This window comes from Haemaphysalis longicornis, unplaced genomic scaffold, assembly GCF_048455015.1.
Source record: "Haemaphysalis longicornis isolate Haplotype H1 unplaced genomic scaffold, Haemaphysalis longicornis Haplotype H1 scaffold_1, whole genome shotgun sequence".
Taxonomy (NCBI): domain Eukaryota; kingdom Metazoa; phylum Arthropoda; class Arachnida; order Ixodida; family Ixodidae; genus Haemaphysalis; species Haemaphysalis longicornis.
This window is the reverse complement of record NW_027526203.1, coordinates 349,007,831-349,029,270: the sequence shown is the minus strand read 5'-3', so window position 1 is coordinate 349,029,270 and position 21,440 is coordinate 349,007,831. Positions and strand designations below refer to the sequence as shown.

The 21,440-nt window shown below is 47.5% G+C and overlaps 1 protein-coding gene across 1 annotated transcript in view; it reads left to right on the top strand.

Moving 5' to 3' along the window:
• LOC144154101 (nose resistant to fluoxetine protein 6-like) overlaps window positions 1-19,997 on the top strand; it is a 63,615-nt gene extending 43,618 nt beyond the window's left edge. The window contains exons 4-16 of the mRNA XM_077685821.1: window positions 1,453-1,564; window positions 2,248-2,374; window positions 5,999-6,123; window positions 7,435-7,614; window positions 8,966-9,059; window positions 10,724-10,843; window positions 13,458-13,626; window positions 14,105-14,184; window positions 14,588-14,710; window positions 15,760-15,880; window positions 17,537-17,732; window positions 17,814-17,956; window positions 18,795-19,997. Of these exons, the coding sequence (XP_077541947.1) occupies window positions 1,453-1,564; window positions 2,248-2,374; window positions 5,999-6,123; window positions 7,435-7,614; window positions 8,966-9,059; window positions 10,724-10,843; window positions 13,458-13,626; window positions 14,105-14,184; window positions 14,588-14,710; window positions 15,760-15,880; window positions 17,537-17,732; window positions 17,814-17,956; window positions 18,795-18,986 (1,782 nt within the window). The 3' untranslated portion in view covers window positions 18,987-19,997. The remainder of the gene's footprint in view (window positions 1-1,452; window positions 1,565-2,247; window positions 2,375-5,998; window positions 6,124-7,434; window positions 7,615-8,965; window positions 9,060-10,723; window positions 10,844-13,457; window positions 13,627-14,104; window positions 14,185-14,587; window positions 14,711-15,759; window positions 15,881-17,536; window positions 17,733-17,813; window positions 17,957-18,794) is intronic.
• The last annotated feature ends 1,443 nt before the right edge of the window (window positions 19,998-21,440 follow it).

The window sequence follows — 21,440 nt, the reverse complement described above, 5'->3', positions numbered from 1 at the left end:
GTGGGTCATAAAAACAGATGAAGAATTTTTTGAGTCAGAAAGAAAGTGAAGATTCATCTGTTTCTATGACCCACCATAACCTCCCCTTTGCTTTCCGAGATTTTCTTGACTGCCAATTCTTATTTTCTGTCTATATACATACATACATACATACATATTTATTTATTTATTTATTTATTTATTTATTTATTCTTGCACCAGCAATACATGTGTCGGCAAACATTTGCGCCGTCAAGGGGGGGGGGGAGAGAGAGAGAGAGAGAGAGAGAGAGAGAGAGAGAGAGAGAGAGAAAGAGAGAGAGAGAGAGAGAGAGAGAGAGAGAGAGAGAGAGAGAGAGAGAGAGAGAGAGAGAGAGAGATGCTTTTATTTGAGCCACGGTCCACTAAGATTTGGTGGCGGCTGGGCGAAGGCCAGCCGCTATTTCGGTAGCTCTGCGTACCAGGGCCTCCTGAATTTCGTAGCTAGAGCTACCGAACGCCTCTCTCCGCAGCTCAATGCTGGAGGGAAGGGGTCGTAAGGGCAAGCCCTCGTGGAGAGTTCCAGAGTGGCACGTTGGCCGCATTGGGGCAGTTGGGAGACGGGAATGAGGAGGGGTGGATGTGGTGTAGACGAGCTCTGTATGGGAAAGAGTCCGTTTGCAGGAGTCACCAGTAGCGGGTTTGGTGGGGAGTGAGGAAGGAATGGGCGGACGGTGGGGGGGAGTACGACGAGCGAGTCGATAGTGCTCCAAGATGTGCTGAACGTGATTAGACGATCTCTGGAGGACCGCGCGCCGTGTCGGCGTACGATGCTTACACCAGCCCGGATCGCGGGCAATGGCATGGGCAAGTAACAAGTTCGTTTCCCTACAGGCCAGTGTGAGCCGGGGCCCACACCAACTCCACCATTTTTCGAATTGGGTTACTCTGGATGATACGGAGTTTTGCGCCGTCAATACACGTACAGAAAACGACAGAACAACAGACAACGACAGAGCGCGTACGAGGAGAGTTGGCGCCACCTTCGTGCAGCTGCCAGCCTAATGTGGCTCGGGAAGTGGCGGCTTGCCGCCACCTTGCCGCGAAATGGAGTGGGAAGGGAGTGCAGGGCTGAGCAGGCGGGAAAAAGGTGTAGAACGGAAATGACGGCGACGAAATACTTATTCTGGTGAATAGCAAAAGAGTTACGTGCAGCCAGTTCCGCTCGTGACCGCTTAGGCGTATAGGGCGCGAAGTACCGTCGGCCCGCTGCACGATGGGCGCGCCAGAAACGCCGTGTTGCTAAAGCCAGAGCAAGGAGTGCGCATGGGCCGAGCCTCAAGTTAACGAGGGACTTTGATTAGATGTTCCCGCATCCGTAAAGATTCACCGTGGGATCTTCCGTTTGTTTATTTTTTATTCGTGGTTCTGGAAAAGAGCCTCGAGCCTGCATGCACTCCTGATGTAGTTGAACCACTCCTGTTCTGAACGCAGAAAGGCGATCTCAAGGACGTGTCCGAGCTCATGGAAGAATTCCCCGGATTTCTGGGGTTGTGCCTACCATCGGCGTGCACCGAGAAAGCGCTCAGGGCCATCGGCCAAGGAGGTGGGTCCAGCTGCCAATTTGCCCGCCATTTTCATCTGCGGCATGTAATATGATGGCCAGTGTGCCGTGTCATCGCGGGTGCCTAAAGTCTTACGAAGCACTCAAAATATTTCACAATCCTTCAGTTTTCTTGTCGCTCAATTCCTTGCAGTTTTTATTTGATTAAAATTGCTTGTCTAATTTATGTCAGCTTTGTACGGGGGAAAAAAATGGCATTTTCAACCTCCTCTCAGTCAGTATCGATCAGATTAAAGCGATATTTATCTCCTTTTTTCAATCTACTAAAGTTCCACCCTAGGACATAAGTGTAAATCGGTTAATATACGCCTCTGGATAGTTTCATCCCTGCCTATAGTAGTACTTAACCAAGTGCACTTGTTGCAAGGACAGGTTCGCCGTGCCTGAGAATTTTGGATAAATCTTCGAGTGCTCGTTCAAGACTCTTCCTTATCCGTCCTTGCTCAGGAAACTCGCCAGCTCGAAGCCTTCGAACCATAAGAATACTGATATATAAGCTGATTCGCGAAACAAGTGACCGTGGCTATTTAGAAAACTAATTTCACCATTTTGACGATTCATAAACAACAAATCGCATGTGCATGAATAACATACCGTACGCGTTGTCTAGACGGTCTCGTCCTTTTGCTGTCCATATTTTAAACATAGGGCTCTATCTCTTGCAGCTCTGTTTTACTTTTCCCAGCTGGGATTGAAAGCCCCGGACGTGAAGCTGGGCATTGAATTGGCAGGATGCGTGACGCGAGAGAAGCTCAAAGTGCACGAGCAGTCGGCGACCCTGTTGGCGGCATCGTAAGTAGGGTCATCTTACCCGGGGTGAAAAATTTCTGCGTAATAACAGCTATGTTATCATTGTAGAGTGTGGAACATAAAAATGCGTAAACAAGCATTTATGAAGCGTTGATATACTTGTCGCAGAACACAGCTCGACATATAAGTATGTGGTTCAAATTGTGAGCAGTGTATTCTGATCGTTAAGGGTGCAAAAGCTAACGCTTAAAGACGCAAAAAAACGAGAGTAAGGAATGGCAACTTAGACTATGAAACGCTATTTCATAGCCAAACACGTTCAGGATGCCTATCTCCGATCAGATGGCAAATTTTACCTGGGTTAATTCAGATGGCATAGTCTGCAAACTGCGCGGAGCTCCATGCTTCGTTTTCGACTTTTTTTCATATCTGAAAATCTTTTATAACACGGGCAATAAGCGCGTCCGGTCATTAAATTAGGTGGCCGCGAAATACCCCAGCCAAATATTACTGCTACCTGCAGATAAGATAACTCCGAAACTTGGTCAGAATGTTTGAAACCTCAACGAGGAAAGCCGTCTGTCCGTCTGCAACGCTCGATGTGTCACACTTTCGCCGCATACGAAAATGATATTAATACAGGAGGCTATGGCCTCCACCTTGATTCCAGATACATTATATTCTCCCTTAAACGTCTTTCCAGCAATGCATTTGTGTATAGAAATTAAACCAATTTTAGAGGGGTACGGTATATAACTCTCTATGGGGATAGACGAGGCGTAATGGAGGTATATTTAACCTCGATATAACGAAGTCGTACTTGCGGGCGAAAATTTCGTTAAATCGAGAATTTCGTAAAATCGAGGTTTCGATTTTACAGTTAATTTAACCAGTTATTGAGGTTTCAAAACCTTGCCCATCGCTCAGAAACAACTGCTATGTAGTTACCTCTCCACTTAAAGCGAAATTTGCACTAAAACTGGCCGCAAAAATTGTGTGAATTAAGAGCTTCAACACTTAGGCAATGGAATTCGGATACCCGACAGTAGTTCGTGTCGTCGTAAAACCGGTGCTTTTTCCGCAACGCCTCATTAAATATGATAGCAGACTAGGTTTACACTTTTTTTTTTTTCATTTCGGTCACTACTAAACGCCGCTGTTAGTCAGTTGAACCCGCGTCCATGCCCCGTGAACTTCACCCCGGCGAGGTGCTGGTTCGAAGTTACGCCTCTTTTTCTCCGTTCAGTGGTAGGCTTAGGTGCGGCGTTGAGGGGTGCGGCGGGCCAACAGCGGAAGGGTGCTATAAAGCTTTCAAAAGACTTTTTTCATGCACAAAGGCTCTGCAGTATGGGCGCGTGATGCAACCACGACACTCGAGATAAAGCCATGATTAAGAGTTGAGCGCAGTACACACGGACCGCTTCACTTAGTGGAGCAGCGCTTACGTGCTCCTGCTAAAGCGGAAAGCTTACATTAAATATCTTCTGGCCAAATTTGATTAAGCAATTACTTTTTATGCTCGCTGAGCCCTAAATAACCGGTTTCTCCGCATCGCAGCTGTCTAATGAACACGTTTTGACCAAGTTCGGAGAGCAATTTATTGCCACCAGCACTCGATGTTCAAGCCGTAGTGAAGAAGTCCGTAAGCAGTGCTTGGCGTTTCTTGACCAGGGTGGGCTTTACGTGACGGTCGTATGCTGACAGCGCTAACAAGGCTTGCTCTTAAACATTCGCGTGCGCATGCGTGCCTCCGCAGAACGTCGATGGCATCCATCACTTCGGTGGCCTTCGGTTTCACCGACACTTCCTCAGGCTCTTGTTCGGAACACTTTTCTTTCCCTTGGAGTGCTCATGCTGCTTATAAGACTCGTATGATGGACGAACAAAATATTAATGTGGTTATCAGCGAGCACAACCTAGAGCAGCAGCACCGTGCATGAGCAAGGACGCGTAGAAAAAAACAGAGAGAAGTGAGAGAAGTGATTTGGTGGAAGAAAGGAAAGTGCACTGGGGATATTATTAGCTCAGTAGGGAGCTCACCTGCATGCAACCCAGTGCGAGGGGAGGGGGAAGAGGGGATAAAAGACTTGGGAGGAGGTTAGGGGTGGAATAGAAAAGATGTGAAAGAGAAAGACAGGAAGAAAAGAGAGAGAGAGAGAGAGAGAAGAAAAAGAGGGGGGGGGGGGGGGCATTACATAGGCGACAGCTACAGGCGCTGGGTTAGTCCGGTGGCCTCGAGGAATACCAGGAGGTGGCTGAACACTTAACGACGGGAGCTGGCAGGGCCCGTCGGGAACAGCAGATCCTGCACGTTGTAGAAAAAAAAAAAAAAAACACTTGAACTAGGCTTCCGCAGCCTAAGCATAGAGGGCGCTAGTGTAGGCAACGATGGAGACGTCAAAATGGTGGCCGCACTATTAAGCCGTCCATGACTGCTAACGGCTTTTGAGCAGCTTCTTTCATCGCTTTTATTGTTGTCAACCGCATAATTCACCGCTTTTCTTTCATTTTGGCCTTTTAAGAGTTAATGTGAGTACTGAATGTTTTCAATGTGGGCTCTCAGAGGCAAAATAAAACGTGCCTCGACCGGAATTTCGTTCTTCCTTTCTCGCCATGACTTCGTTAAATCGAAAGCGCCGCACGAAATTACTTCGTAAAATCGAGATAAAAATACATGGATTTAGCAAAATTTTGATAAAAACTTGGAAAAATTCGTTATACCGCGAATTTCGTTAAATCGAGGTTCGTTATATCGAGGTTCAACTGTAATTAAAGGCGCTAAGGCTATCATACTTTGATATCAGCTCTCTTATATTGTCCCTGAAAAGATATCTTCCCAGCAGTGCATTTGTGTTTGATATTGAAACGGACACTTAGAGGGCTCAGTGTATAGCCCTCCATAAGGGTACATCCATAAGGATTTTTAGAAGGTATTTCGGGAAGGTATATCCATAAGGTTTCAGGAAGGAAGGAAAACGCTGCGTACACCAAACCCCTGAGTACGAAATACCGGCATGTGTTGAACAAACCTCAAGGGCCCTTCATCCCGCCCGATTACCCAGGCGGATCATCGGCACCTTATGCCTCCCCGATTTCTCTTAGGGGCGAGGCCCCTTAAGGGCTGGGGCTGTCGACGTCTCCTGTCCTCGTCGTCGTTTCATGTGGTCACGGTACCAAAACACCGGGACACTCGTTTTCCAATGCCTCGCGCTAGAACGTTTCATCTCCGCGGGCAAAAACGTGTACTAAAAGAATATACTGGGACACTCATTTTCCAACGCCTCGTGCTAGAACGCGTGGCAAAAACGCGCACTAAAAGAGCACACCGGGACATTCGTTCTCCAACGCCTCGCGCTAGAACGCTTCGTGCTTGATGACCACGAGACTTTTACAGCAAATCTGTATACCTCTACCCCTTAACGGTTTCATCTTCGTGGGCAAAACGCCAAGGTGCCAAGAATACACTTATACACCCCATGCTTTGCCCCTCCCCAGGTTTCACGTTAGTAGAGATGGCCTTTTTTTTTTCGTTTTGTTCTCAGCAGAAGAAAGGAGTAGCAGCTCAGGATTTTGCAAGAGTTCGGGCCGTGGTAGAACACTCGCTTCAGGCGGGTCCACCAATAAAACTGAAGTTACGCCACGCCTGTGCTTCTCTTGCCTGTACAGGATCATCGTCGGTGTGCTGCTCGTCCTAGTCGTCTTAGGAACACTGGTGGATGCCATGTTCCTCGTGCTGGTCAACAGGGAGTTTGCCGCAAAGGAAATAGTCAAGTCGCATTCCTACGAAATCAGTAAGTGGTCAAGTTCATTTCGTCGGAACACGTCCGTCACAGTTAAAATGTATGCCACTCATTTGATGCAATTTGAACGCACGTTCCAGGCAGGGGGGGGGGGGGGGAGGGGAAATAGCGCCGGTGACTATGCTTAAAATCGTAAGTCAGATTAGTGCTGCCGACGAGATAACATTGAATGCATCTAGATGCATTTTCGCACCGTACTCCATTGGCAGGTTACCTAATGCAGCAATAATGCAGCAAATTGAAGCGGATTTCAGCCATTAAATGACAAACTTTACTACCCATTCTAAATCCATGCAGAGATTGAGTGAGATCGATGACCTTGTTTCTAGAACGGTGCTTTCGCGTCGAACTCAGCTCCTGCGGTTACGCGTCGTCCGTCGCCTTCGGCTTCGGTGTAACTGAGCGAACGAAGAGGACACCTAAGACAGAGTGAGCCAGAAAGCGGAAGAGTAAAGCTTGTGAGGAGGAGGGCGGTATGCCGAGGCTGCGCGAGACATGCTCGGTGGCAACGACGCGCTGCGAGATAATGCCAGGTAGCGCGCACAGTCGTGCGTTTGCTGATGACGCAATCACTTCCTGAGACGCAGCAGCTATGCGCCGTCGCCTATAGAAGACTGCAGTTTGCGCTGCGCTCAAATTTCGCGTTAGGCAGTATCGTAATCGTCAGCCAATTCTTTTGCTCTGTCACCAGTTTTTGGCGCGCGTTACCCACAATAGCTTTTTTGTACCCTGAATGATATTAACGCTGCTGTGTACAATTATCTCGTTCGTGAAAATGAACCGGAACTATCGAAAGATGCCTAAAAAATTTATTTCTTTCCTTTTATTTCTTTCTTTATTTACAGCCCGTAAAACAGCACCAGGTTCTTACTCCCCCGATTATCAACGATCATAACACGGCACAACAAAAGAAGTCTTGAGGCACGTTAGGTCTGCTCATTTGATGCTAGGTGCCTTTGAGTCGGGCAGGCGCCAGGAGATGCGGTATCAGTTCGCCTAGCCTCTTCACGTTAGCGGTGTTTTTTGGGCTGAGGCCCGAAGTCGCATTCCTGCATGCAGGCGAGGCCAAGTTCTCACATGCCCCATTTGGACTTTAAACACCTGCGGCTATGCCTCGAAAACGCTGTGACGAGGCCGGAGGGTTAAAGTTAACTTAGCGTTGCACTGTCTGAAGAGTTAGCATGGGTCTATGGGTCATCAGGCACCGACAGCTTGGCTCGCAGTTATGCATTGCTCACCCTCGGCAACCGTGAACCTTGGGCGTGAGGCGACTAAATTGTTCTCCGTTTCCTGCACGCGCAGACGCGGAGAACCATTACGTGCAGGTGCTGCGTGCCTTCTCGGCGTACCGCAACTTCCGGAAGCTCATGAGCGGCCGCAGCGGAAGCAAGATGCTCGCACCAGTGGCAGGCATCACGTCGATGAGTTTTGTCTGGATAATCATTGGCAGCACCCTCGTCCTCAGGCCATTCAACCTCTCGGGTACGTACGATGCCTCTCTGCAGTGCCCGCGGGCCAAACAAACGAAAGGCTTCGGTGGCTTTGACCAAGGGCGCCGGCGGTTGCACCACCACGCATGAAACACTGCTTACCTATAGAAGTATTGCGCTAATTGCTTGAAACGTGCATTGCTAAGCCACATTTGAATAACCATCAGCTACTCAGCAGCGGCACTTGATCGCAACCATCCCTTCCCGACGAAAAGTGTCGCCATGAAACCTAGTTCATTTGGTATCCCTTAGCCCGTGCAGACTCATGGTTTTGTTCTGTGCGCATCACATGTCTGGCGCGACTACACCTCAATTTCAGCTAGAACTCGTGTTTGCGCGCATTCGTTTTATGCTTCCCATTTCTAAGCGTCAGATTAAACATTTCTGCATGTTTGCGCACGTTTGCCATGTTTGTTTAAGCTGACATTTAGCTCAGTAAATAAGTTTTGTCTCTCTCGTTAAGATTTATTTCAAAGCGCTCTGCATCAAGTGGGGTCCCAAGTTACTTTCCCGTTGATAATGACCCGCAGAATGCATTCATTGTATACGTTCAGGTTTAAAGAAAGAAGTGAGCTGCCGCGGCTTGTTATTTGAGATCGAGTGCTTCTCAAAATCAAGCCTCTGAGTCATGCTAATTCTCGTCTTATATATGCTTCACGGTTTAAATTTTGGTGGGCTCCTCCTGGTGCTTCGTTAGCAATGCTCTTTCACCCTATTCACCTTCACGCTTACAGTTAAACTTTATCTGTGCTAGTCGTCAACAACTGTTGCAGAACCTCTGAACGTCAGTTAAATGAATATTCCCCTATTTACTCATATTCACTACTTGTACCAGTCACGTTTTGTACGTTGCACGTAAAACTGTAGCACCCGGCTTCGGCTTTGCGCACTCGCTCGCTCGCAGCCGTACGCGACGTGCTGTTGTACGGGCGCAGGATTGTCTAAACCTGCCCTTGCGCGTTTGTTGAAAGCCCTCGTCATTTACATCAGAGCCACCTTGTAGTTATGATAATTGAGAGCCTCCTTGGTGCTGCATCGGAGATAGTACAGCCACAGCCTTCTCAGTTCGCATGACAATTAAAAAAGTTGTATTCAAATTGGCAGGTTAGAAAGAGAAGTACTCTTCCCGCTATTCCGTTATGTAGACCACGAAAAGCCCCTACCCCCCGCCCCCACACGCGTTGTCTTGGGATGCACTCACATCCATACACGAAGCCCCCGTTTGCCATTTGTGACTATAACCTCGCTTGAAACCCTTCCAACTATTTGCTAAAACGTGAGATAAACGACCCAGTGTTCTTTTTTATGTGTGTGAATGACCTTTTTGTCGTTTTGTTCTGCAGGAAACCTCAAGTCACTAAGGGAGGTATTGAACGACCCATTAATTCAGTTTGCCATCAACAGTTCCTTAGCAATTGACTCCATCGCCACAGTGATGTGAGTATTGTTGTGGACAAGGAGTACTCTTAAGTACCGTTGTGTATAACCAGTATAAATGTCCCTTTTATTGGGGCTGTAAGCCGCACATTCGGAGGCTGTTTCCCTTCTTTCGTGTACGCAAGCATGCCTGTTTGCTCGCCTCAGACGGACGCTGTCATTACTTTCAAGCCATAGGCGCGAGGCAGCGCTTCCTATAAGAAGTATCGCCGTTCCTCGGGTGCATAGAGCGGCCATGAACCGCGAAAAGTTCTAACATCGTGCGTCAATGTGCGCTTGGCTTGCCCATTGGTTTGCTGTGTCTGTACTGAATATAATGAGCGCGTCCACATGAAGTCAAAGAGGAGGCGTTCCCCTCGGCATGAAAGTACGCGCATCTACATTGGCCTGTGGCTTTAGAAGGTATGGGGCCTCCATCTAGCCCAGTGTCGCGTATTTCGGCCACCACGCGCCTACCGTTTTTTTTTTTTTTCTCCCTTTTTTTGTATGTGCACGAGCTCTATAAAATGGGGCATGGCGCCGCGTGGCAGATCGATTGATATGATAGCCTCAGTTAAACGTGCAAGTTGCACTGCAAAATAAAGATACCTAAAGAAAACAGGGCCTACACAGTTGGAAGGCGCAACATGTCCCGTTTTCTTGGGAGTCCACGTAAAGTATTTATCCGTTGCTGCACAACTTCCTTGCTTAAAACTAGCGTGGACAAGAGCGTTTAGGTAGCCGCGTCAGGCGCGATGTCAGCGGCGGCCTCTGGGAAAAAATCTGGGGTGGTAGGAAGTTGCGGCGGAGCAAGGCCGCGTTAGCACCGGCCATCAGTGCTTTCGCTACCATCAGCTGCATAGTGACACGTTGTAAGGCTGGTTACGCCACTGGCGATACTAGGCCCACAGTGCATGCCACCGCCTTCCTGGCCGTGCTATATCAGTCGATCGGCCGTTCCCTGTCATAAGGCAGCGTGGTTCCAGCAAAAGACAAAGAACAAAGTATAGACAATCTGGTCTCTTTTCTGGCGCAGTTGAAACACCAACTAGCCTAAAATTACGCCTTGGTTAACTACCCGAATTTCTTTACTGCCAGGTCAAATGACGGGACCGAAACTACGAGTATAGAACAAAAGCATGCGGCAATTCTTTCAGATATTTGCTCGGAAAAATGCTGTTCACTTTTAGACTTTTTCTCTGCGGTATATTCAAAGGAGGCACATGTCAATCAGAAGCTTCCTTCCACAAACACAAATGCGTGCATGTCAACCTAAGACGAGAGCGTGGCTCCCAAAGCAGTGCTGTATATACCTATTAGCGAGAGTACAGTGTCACCTGTGAGCGCCTAACTCAGCGTGATATGCTATAGCGAGCATAGTGAGATAGGTGACATGGACTACCACGTGCCTCGCGCTCCTGTGTCATGCTAGTGAAGCTTTTACGAAGCCTCTGAGCAGTACAACGCATCCCTTACCCCATTCAAGATAAATGCCATCAAGCTAACCAACTGGTGTCATTATCGTTACAGCTTCAGTTACCGTTGTCCCTACATGTTGGGACGTTTCCATTCAACGTGCAGTTAGCGCTGCTTGACCTTGAGGGCAGCTGGTTCGTAGCAAAGCTTATTTCAATGCCGAATTCATATATCTCACTATGTCTCTCATTCTCTCTCTTGTTTTCCAGTGCCATGTGCATAGCTTACAGTATCGTGAAAGCTGTACGCCGCTGTGGAAGCACAGAAGACTGTGGTGCCGGGAGGTATTTCCGGAGTGCTTTCAGCGCAACCAAGTACTTTTTTGTCGGGTATGCACTTTCGCTTCGTATTGGTCGGATCTCGGTAACCTGTTGGATTGCGTAATGTCTCAATTCGCGAGATGTGGGACACAAATAAGCACTCGCAGTATAAAAAAACGACTTGATTAACTGTGTACGTACGTATAACATTCTCTAACGTGTCGGGATTTCAGATCACGGTTTGAACCTACAATCAGTTCACTGCCGGAACAAACGTGAACGCGTCCTAGCGGGTGCCAACCCCAGTTGTGCAGGACTAATCGAGTCCTGTACAGCTCGGTAATCGCTCCCGCGGCCAACTGCAGCTCGCACTCTATCGGCTCTCAATTCGCACGTCGATACCCGACATTATTTCAAGCCGCCATGGTGGCGCAGTGTCTAAGGCGTCGTGCTGCATAGCACGGGGTCACAGTTCAATTCCACGTCACAGAGTCCGTAATTCTGTTGGGAGCGAAGTACAGGAATTGTCGCGTATGCAAACGACAACAAAGCACCCAGGGCGGTCTAAGTTAATCCAAGCCCTTATACATGGCGCCCCTCTTAGACTAAATTTTCCTGCGGAGCGTTAAACCAACCACATAGTTGGAACATTTGTTAAAATTACGATAGCATTTGAGGATCCATTTAGGCATGATGGTTTCGTGAAAATCCGTCCGCTGAAAAACAGATAGGACATAAGGGGGACGTAATGCCCTCCTCTTTCTTCCTCTGGCTGCCTTAATGAATAATTCGAGTGGCCCAAATACGGCTACTGAAACTGGAACTCCGGTCTGGAACTTAGTCCTCAGCTCCAAAACGCGTCACCCATTGCGTCCCAACCCGTAGAACACGTAGCACGGCGCTTGAAGCGCCGTGCTGTCTACGTTTTCCTTCGTCCCTGTTTTTTGTGCGTTTTTGTTTCCACCAAGATGAACACCTACCAACTAGCCCAACTTTCCGTTCTTCTGCAGTACATTCCAGTTTTGATAGAGGGGGAAGGGGGAGGAAGGGGAAAGCCCGAGATTGCGTACAAAAGCCTCCTTTCCTATATGACGCTTGATTGATTGATTCATTGTAGGGTTTAACGCGCCGACGCAACGCAGGCGATAAGGCGCGCCGTAGTGGCTCCGGATTAATTTTGACCACCTGGGGATCTTTAACGTGCACCAAAATCCCGTACACACGGGCGTTTTTGCTTTTCGCTTCCATCATAAAAGCGGCCGCCGCGGCCGGGAATCGAATCCGCATCCTCGTGCTCTGCAGCACAACGCCTTAGCCACTGAGCCATGGTGGCGGCTGCCCTACGCTTAATAATTTCGAAGCAGGATAATATTTTAGATCAGTTTGGAAGATGGAGCACTTAATCCCATTTACGTTTACAAACATATCATTTTCGACAAGGCAAATGTGCCACCTGAAGTGTGATGACGTATAGGTTATGCAAGTATGACAAACACTGTTTCGTCAACGCGGTTTCCGCTGCTCCAGGAAACGCGTTTTAGTGTTACTGTCAGTTGTCTTCCTGTGATAAGGCCCGTTTTACTGTAACTCTAAGGCCTACTTTTCGCTGATCTGAAAGCCTGTTTTGCAGCTCTAGAATACTCCTTTCGCGAAACTCATTCGAGCTGCAACATTCATCGATGAATAATCTATGAGCATCAGCTTGCGGGAAACGCATCAATGCCGAACATCTCGCGTGTTCACCATACATTTCTTCAACAAATCTGCAGGAAAGCCCAGCGCACCAAAAATGAACAAAATTCAACCAAGTACGTTCGCATTGCGGGAAATTTACAACATGTGGGCGCAGGAGGCCCTTGACATCTTTCAAGCAAAGCTAGTACATCCAGGTACAAACCAAGGAACCTCCTGGCAGCGTCCCTGTGCCCTTCGAGCTCAGCCAAGGTCAAGCCGTCGCCTCCCGCGGCTGGTGCGCAGAAACGTGGATAAAGGGAGAGAGCAAGGACGCGTTAGCATCGGAAGATGTTGTGCGCGTTTCAATACTACAGACTAATTTTATAGTGCTATGAGGTGGACGTTTTAGCCCTATAAAAGGCTACCCCGTTCCTTAGCCAATCCACGCCGTGGGTATGTGCCATCAACGAAGGAGCAACAACAACGATGTGCGCGTTCACTGCGCGCCGCGAAAACCGGGATATCCATCGACAAACTTAATTCGGCTTCACTCTGCACTCTGCGCTTTCACTGCGTAGTGCACTCCGCGTTCGCGCCGGCGGCGCCGAACCACGTCTGTGCACGTGTTGCGTGTAGCGCAATTGTAGATGCGGTAGTTGCTGCTACAAAAGCCACTGTCTTACAGCCGTTTCGCCACAGCCGAGCTATCACTCGACAAACTTAGCCAGCATTTAACCACGGCAAAATTAATGGCTGCGGTTCTGTGTATGTATCGTGTCCGAGACGCAAACTTCTGCCTTATGGATGACCGCCGTCAACGCTCTAGAGAAATAAAATGTGCTCGTACCTTTCGCCTAAGTTCTTAGTCACCTCTATGGCTTGTGCTAAAAAGCTTCGCTGGTCGTCCACCTTCGCAGAGTGGAGTGACTCAATTTTTTCCTTTTTTTTTTTTTTTTTTATGAAAGAAGAGCGTGCCACTGATCATACGTACTTGTTTCTCATCCCACAGACTACTTCCGATGTATATGTTGCTATTACTGGCGATAAATGCCAAGTTTCCCACTTTGGGTAGCGGTCCTACCTGGGCCATTGAAAGCAAGAAGTACTTGTCACAATGCGACAGCAGTTGGCAGTGGAATGTGCTCTTCATCAACAACTTCTTTCCCACGAAACAGCAGGTGAGGCTTCAAGCTCTTACAACAGTCAGCTAGGTCATGAGAACATAATTTAGGGGTGGAAAGCGGTGATACTGCATGGGAAAAAAGAGCACAGCATACTCAAGGAGCGCGACAGGCATTCGTCCTGCCTGTCGTATCCTTTTTTGCCCCTGGAGGGGATATATTTCTGTGTAATGAATAGTTGCCAATTCTTGCTCGGTTGGCTGGACATAATATAAACAGTATATTAGAACTTAATTGTACAGAACGAAGCCCGCAAAAATTCGCTGTTACCACGACAATCGACTCTATTGAATATCAACAACCTTGAAGCTTGTCAGACAAGTTAACGAGCACTTTTATAATGCTGCTTCATTTTTACGCTTCAAAGATTCCGTTTTATAAGTTCGCGGACAATTTCACAGCATGTTCCAATCTGTTCGGATGGGTTGCGGTCCATGCCTCCTGAAGCTAACGGTCCTCTTTCCTTTCATTTCAGTGCATGCCTCACACATGGTTCCTGGCTTTTGTCTTTCAAGCTTTAGTCTTCAGCATTGCAATCGGTTTTCTACTAATACGGTAAGATCGGCCATGCACGAACGCGTCAATAAACGCAAGTGAACATTGGTTAAGTGAGGATGCTTTTGAATGAAACAAAAATTTAAAGAGTGAACCTTAAAATAATAATAAAAAAGAGCCTCTTACGAGTCGTCTCCAATAGCAGTGTCAGTTTTTACGACTGTCAGTTTCTCCATCAGAATTAACGGGATGCAAGTACGTGCTTCATGGAGACTTGAAGTGCTATTTTTTGCAGCACGCCATAGGTAAAGAAAATATCTACTAATAAAGGAGCTGGTTTTTATCCTATAATACATTAAAAGGCATCTTCAAAAACAGCGAACGCAAACCTTTCTTGTACCCGTAGTACTTCAAGTCCTGAAACTCTGATGGAAAGCCACGCGCTATTCCTTGTTCATTTCAGGTTGCCCAAATTTGCGATGGCGGGGCTTGGAGCGTGCATTTTCGCTTGCTCACTGACTACTTTCGTCATCAACAACTCGAAGGACCTGGGACCGACAGCCTTGCTCCGAGAATACAGACCTGGGTAAAAGCTATCGCTTACCCTTTTGTTGCACTTAAGTACAATTCCCACGATTACAGCCTTGCGCCTGAATATGCCATAGGGTCCTTCGTTTCTATGTTTTATACGTTAACAAAAAAAAGATATTGTTTATTTTTCCAACCGGGGAGAAATCGGGCTTCTATTACCGCCTTTCAGAAATGCCGGTCTTACTTTCGCATTGAGAAAAAAAATAATTTGGAGCATTTCGACAGCCAAAAGATAACGCAAGTAATGTTCACGGAAGATTTCTTAAGAGTACGAAAACGAGTTTTTCGAACTCAGGCCATCACTTCAGGCATTTTAGGCAAGCCGACGCTTTAATCATGTTACGACTGGTAGCTGCTTCAATTTGCAGCCATGAATTCACAGGGCCTGCTAATCAGCTTAAAACTGTAAACAAATGCAGACCTGAAGGCGTAAATATTGTGCTCCAAAAAATCTCTTCTAGTCTGGACAGGTGAAGCTCAGTTCCAAGTGAGTCTCTTTTCTAATTTTCTAACCGTCACACAATTTTTTAAGGTCACCTTTTGGTCCAGATTTAGGATCACTCTCATTCAGTGCGTTTTGTTTCTTTCTTTGCCAGACAACCTGCGTTACGACTTACAGGTTATTTTTCTGAACATAAATACTTACTTTTGTTGGTGGCAAATTACGTGAGAGAAATCCGGTTTAGAACAATTTTTGTAAGTGTTTTTCATAGCGTGCGTAAATATCGAGCAATGTTCCATTTTACGCGAATACGAAGGGACCTGAATACGCGATACCTAAACCACATGTAAACGGCGCTAAAAAAACTTCGCAGAACGCTAAAAAACCCCAGGCATAATTAGTCGTGAAAGTAATTTGGTGTTGAAGCGCTGGGCTTGCTCGAGGTACTGCACCAAAACGTTTTATCCGTCGCACTGCCCCAGCCAGCGGAAGAAGTAACAACACATAAAATACATATTCTTCACGACGTAAATGTCGTGTTTGAAAAGCAGTCTCAGTTAGTATCATTTGAACGTGTTTTTTTTTTCTCCTTATTTCTTCAGCTCTCGCCATGCCTACCACGACTCCATTGCGATCAACTTCTACACGCGGGGAGGGCCTTTTTGCATCGGCCTCATCGCTGGGTACCTACTCGCCATCAAACCCAAGCTGACCCTTAACAAGGTTAGTAAAGACCTCGCGCATCCGATAAGAGTGCGAATAAAAGAACCCCCGATCTACCGTCGAGCGAAAGTACGGTTTGAGGAGCTAATTACACTGGGCTAGGTGCCGTAGTTTTATTTTGGTTGGGGGTGCCTGCCTTCGTAGCATATATAAGCTCCTTAATTTACCCAAATTGCATTCACGCTCTCGATCTGCAAACATGTACGCCTTAGTGTGCTGCAAAGTCGGTTCGTTAATCAGGACGCATGAAGCAGAGCGCTGCACAGATTGATTGGAACTATATAGTGCCGAAGAAGGGACGGCGGCGCTGATTGCGCTTTACAAGCGTAAGTGGTGCTCTGGGCGGTGGGAACTCATTCCGATTGGTCTAGGCATTGCTGAGGATGACAGCGATTTCCACCACCCTACGTCTTCACCAGTACGTTGTCGTTGACTGTGGCACTGCCGCCGGCCAGCAAAACGTCGGTAAAATAATTCCTCTGGGCATGCAGCAAAGAGGCCATAAAGGCAACATACAACTTTGCTCCATTCCAGCTGCGAAAGACGTTTTATAACCGAAAAAACGCAAGAAATAGCGATAAACTTTCAAATTTCACGCAGCTGCAGTGACGTATAACGGGCAGGAGTGACATAATAAGCGCCAGCACTAAAAACATAGTTATCAATGTGTTAACTGCCCGTTGGCATTCAAGTGATACCATCAAACTTAACCAGAGACCCTACTGCAATCGCCCAGCCACGTTTTTTTTTTTTTGGCTGTGGCTTGGGACAGCGGCCGCCGACCGCGCAAACAAGATTCTGTGACGTCATAAAGAAATCGCCGGAAAGTGGCTGGGGGTCGCCATTGGTTTGTGTGTTTCTTTGAGAGCTTGTATGCGAGGTTGTCGTTCTGTTGTTTGTCACGTGACTCTTGGCACATCCGCTCAGTCGCCGTTTACGTCATCTATGCTGGGCGGCTGATAGCTTCATTATTTTATTATTTACGCGATTATTTTCAAGGTACTGCCCCAGAGAATGGTATGCACTGGTTTTCTGCGGATGCCAAATTATCTATTTAGACCAACTTTGGTTTTGTCTTCAGTGTCCCGACCACGGAGTAAGATAGGGTGCCTTGATTCACGCGGCGCTGGCATCAAGGCACCCAAGAGTAAAATAAAGAGGAGCTCCGACTGCGGCCCAGAAAAATCCTTTGCGCTGGCCGATAATGTCCCCGCGCCGCTGGCCACCCAACTTTCACTTTGCTCTCTTCCTTTTTCGCACCCTTCTCGTCGTTGTGCCTTTGTACATTGATCTCCCCTTGTTCGCTCTTCCCAGTGGCTTGTTTTCTTTCGCCGCAACTTCTGCCTTCTAACATGTCAAACTGTGCGCGTTATCGAGACGCACGCGGAATCTAAATCATTAAGGGCCCGACGAAGAGAGCGAAGTTGGCGCTCCTGTTTATCTTTCCGTCGTCCCAACCACAAAGTCCTGCACCTGCTCGATGGTGGCTGTCGCCATGCGTCGCTAGCGGTCGCTGCCATATTTCTGGCTGTACTTGGGTATTGCAGAAACAATGTCATAAGTCATGCCACCACAGTACAACAAAATACGGGCCGAAGATCTGGGCATCGATCACTATTTGTGAACACTGCCTTTTGTTTAACTTTTATTTTTCAGTGGGCCGCATTCGCGGGTTGGATGCTGTCGCTGGTGACTGTGCTGGCCATCACGCACATCCCCTGGTTCTGGAACAAGGAAGGCCGCCACATGAGGCCCGGAGGCACAGAGTACGCCATCTACGACGCCTTCCACAGGGTCCTCTTTTCGGCGGGCATCGCCTACATTGCGCTGGCCAGCGCGTGGGGCAGCGGAGGTACGCATAATTAAACTGGGTGCGACGCCCTCCGTATGCGTGGATATGCCAAGTGACGGGAGCCCTCCTTTCTCGACGCAGGAGTCATCAGGGTATTTCTCACCTGGTCAGGCTGGCTTCCCATCAGCAGGCTCTGCTTCGCCATCTACATCTTGCACCCGTTCCTCATCTTCTACTTCAACGGGACGGAGCGCGGAGTGATTTTCTACACGGTCAAGGTGGCGGTAAGGGCAGTTTTTAGCCCGAGCGGCAAAGAGAAAAGAAACTGAAACAAAACAAAAGAACATATTTTAATTAATTTTTTTGGCTCTTTATACAAAGTTACTGAAATTTTAGAAATATATAATAGCGTAAATTATAAAAAGAAACGTTAGACACGCACGCACGTTCGCAGACAACATGCGCGCACGGACAAGGCAATGTGTGATGTCGTGGGACATTTTCATTTTTTTTTTTTCACGTAGAGTTATATCTTGCCCCATGAAGGTGCATGTCCCGATTTGTGCTTTGTGTTAATGTTAACTTTGCGTTAATGTTAACTTTGTGTTAAAACTTTGTGTTAATGTTAACTTTGTGTTAACTGCACCAGATCTTGATTTAGCTTCTTCATACTTCCTACGTGTCTGTTAGTGAATCCATTGTCTCTATCGACTGCTACTTCTACAAACGTAAATAGTCCTTTTCTTTCTCTTCTTTTTAATCATTTTTTGTGCGTTTTTTTTTCGAAAAGTGAGAACAACACCAGTTTAGACTGTCCAGATTTCCGGGAATCATTCCTGCAATCGCACTGTCATCCGCAAAAAACGCAAAAGCAAATCGTTACCCATAGACACATGGCAGTCCGGTTGACAGGTTTAGTTTACCATGGTAAAAATGTGCAAAAGGAACTTGGGATATTTTATGCAGCCGTGACTGCAGTAAAACGCGCTCCCGAATAGTGAAAGCGTCTTTGCGGTGTCGTTTACGTTATTCACAGGACCTCATGCACTTCGACTATAATCCGAAGAATCTACCAACGCTCGCGTGAGGTCGTTTTCAAGCGTGTGGTATCTTTCTTTTCAGATGGAAGAGCTACTGTGGAACATAATTGCCAGCATCATAATTAGCGTACCAATCCACCTACTCTTTGAAGCCCCCTTTATACGTCTAGGGGAGCAGTGCTGCCAGAGAGAAGATGACGACTCAGTTTGCGAATCGATGGACTCCATGGACATAGCGCTCCAAGAAAAGAACGCTGCTTCCAAATACAGCTGATGTCTAGGGCGGTGCACGTTCTGCGCGCAGTGCGCTGCGGCAGCTTGTTTGGTTTGTTCTCAATTGAAGTGAAATACTCACGTGATGTTTTCTGCCTTTTACACATTACCAGTCGATAGGGTGTTAAATGTGGAGCGCAGTCACTAAGCAATAAAACAATACATAGGCAACCCAAGAGCCTCCTGCTCCAGAGATTCCTGGAATCCGCCATTAGCGACCCGACCTATCCGTTTCATATCTTTTCCACTTGTGACCGCAACAAAGCACGATGGCTCACGACGTGCCCACAGAAGCAGTAATGCTGTCCCGGAATGCATCCTATGCAATGTCTGCGCGCGTTATAGGTGCGCAGAATTCTGTTTGTTATTATACCGCGCCACTTGTTCCAGGAGAGTCCTAAGCTGTGTGATCGAGTTGTTGCGTGAATGGATGAATTAATTTGCAAATGCATTGAATGAGTCTCCGTTTATCCTGCCGCCAATTTCTCCATAACAATTGCGAGTTTGCATCCTAATGAAGCCCTAAAATAAGCATTAAAAATGGCGAGCAAATATGCGTGCCGATTTGTCTGATAGAAAAAAAAAAAAGAAAATCTATAGCTCCGACATGCACGAAACAATATCGAGAAGATAAAAATTCGCGTGCGGATGTCTGGACATCCATACACTTCACCAGTAAGCAGCAGTCAACATGATCTATGTATTTTATGTTAAAGCTGCCAATTAGACAGCATCAAAATGAGGTGAAGAGGAAACAGCACTTTGAAGAGGAAACAAGTTCACTTTGCTGGTAGATCATTTAAAAAAAATTGTAGCGCGCGAACGGGACAGAACAGAAAATAACTCAACACACGCGTAATGTTGTTTCCAGTAAGTTGTGTGCAGTAATTTTCCTGCGGTGAATAGGAAAGCCGAACTTTCCGCAGTGCCCATTCTTTCATGTTGTGTATGCCGGCTCGTCTGTTTCTGAATAATGCGTTTTTGTTTGATAATAAAGGTCGTTTCAGATCAACGTGTCGTGTTCACTCCCCGTCCGACGTATGTTCCCGGCATTGGATGTCCACAGTCCGTTCACCCGAAACGTGCTCTCTTGCAGTTGCACTTCGACACCGACAGGTATGCAGGAGCAATGATAGCTTCTCTACGGTTGGATAGAACTTGCAGCATGAAAAGCGGGGACTGGCCAGAACAGCACTGTTGCAAATGTCGCATCCTTCTAGTCTCCTCCCCCTCCGCGCAACAAGTCCTGTATACCAATGGCTATGCCTTCAGTATCTGCACGGACCTCTGCGTGTGTCTCAGTGCTAAATCAAGGGCACTCGGTGGTATAGTGCCAATTACAGCGCTTCTGAATGGGTGACGACGGGATAAGACAGGAAGAGCCTTCCTGTCGTTTATCTGACCTTCGGTGAGGAGAGGGAAGCCGCAGGACAGAGGCTCGAATGACACTTCCAACAGACATCCGAATGTCCGCATTCCCCGCTACGGTTTACATGCCTGTGATACCTCGTTAATTATTTCAAACGTTCGCGCTCGACGGGAACTTGTAAATCCACCGCTTCATTGCCTTTGGCTGTAGGATGGGGCCTGCAGCTTCCACGGGGGAAGAGGGTCCAACATGAGTTCCATGGGCTGGAGAGTGCGGTCAACTGTGCATAGTAGATGTGCGTTGACACATCCTTCTGAGCATCATAAAAAAAGAACGTACAATTGGGGAAAACTTGGCAAGCGATAGCGCTCACGGTAGCGGAGCATTTGCGACAAAAAAGAAAGCTGACAGAAGAATGTATCTCACGCGTTGACATATAACGCGTTGACATATAAAACCATGAAACAATTCGAAGCAAATTTCATAAAGCTCATTATTGGCTTCCGGAACTTAGTTTGAGTTCAGTTAGTATTTGTCGGGTAGCCGTAGCCGCGATCCACGTTAAAAGAGGTTTGTCATTTGCGCTTGGCGCTAATGTCAAAATCTCGACCGTCTCCTGTCGAGTGGTCGCAACCCTTCCTCACTGTACGCCCAGCTCTGCAAAGTCCTGTGCAAATCGTCGAGGACTGCGACAGCACCTGCGAACAACGCCCGTGTGTACGAGATTTCGGCGCACGATAAAGATCCCCAGGTGGTCGAAATTAATCCGGAGCCCTCCACTACGGCGCGCCTCATCGCCTGCGTTGCGTCGGCGCGTTAAACCCCCACAATCAATCAATCAATCAATCAATCAATCAGCACCTGCGAACGTCGATGCCCGTGTTGAACTCGGCGATGATGCCCGGTGAATTCTGTGGTTCAAAGGTTAAGTCGTTATCAGCACAGCAATTCACAGCAGGAGACGTGTGCCCTTACTCAAAGCTAAAGCTCATGCACGTCTTCGGTCAACCCTTCGATGCTGTCGATATCTTGCGTATCTACCCGCCGCGGTGGCTCACTGGCTAAGGCGTTGCGCAGCTGAGCACG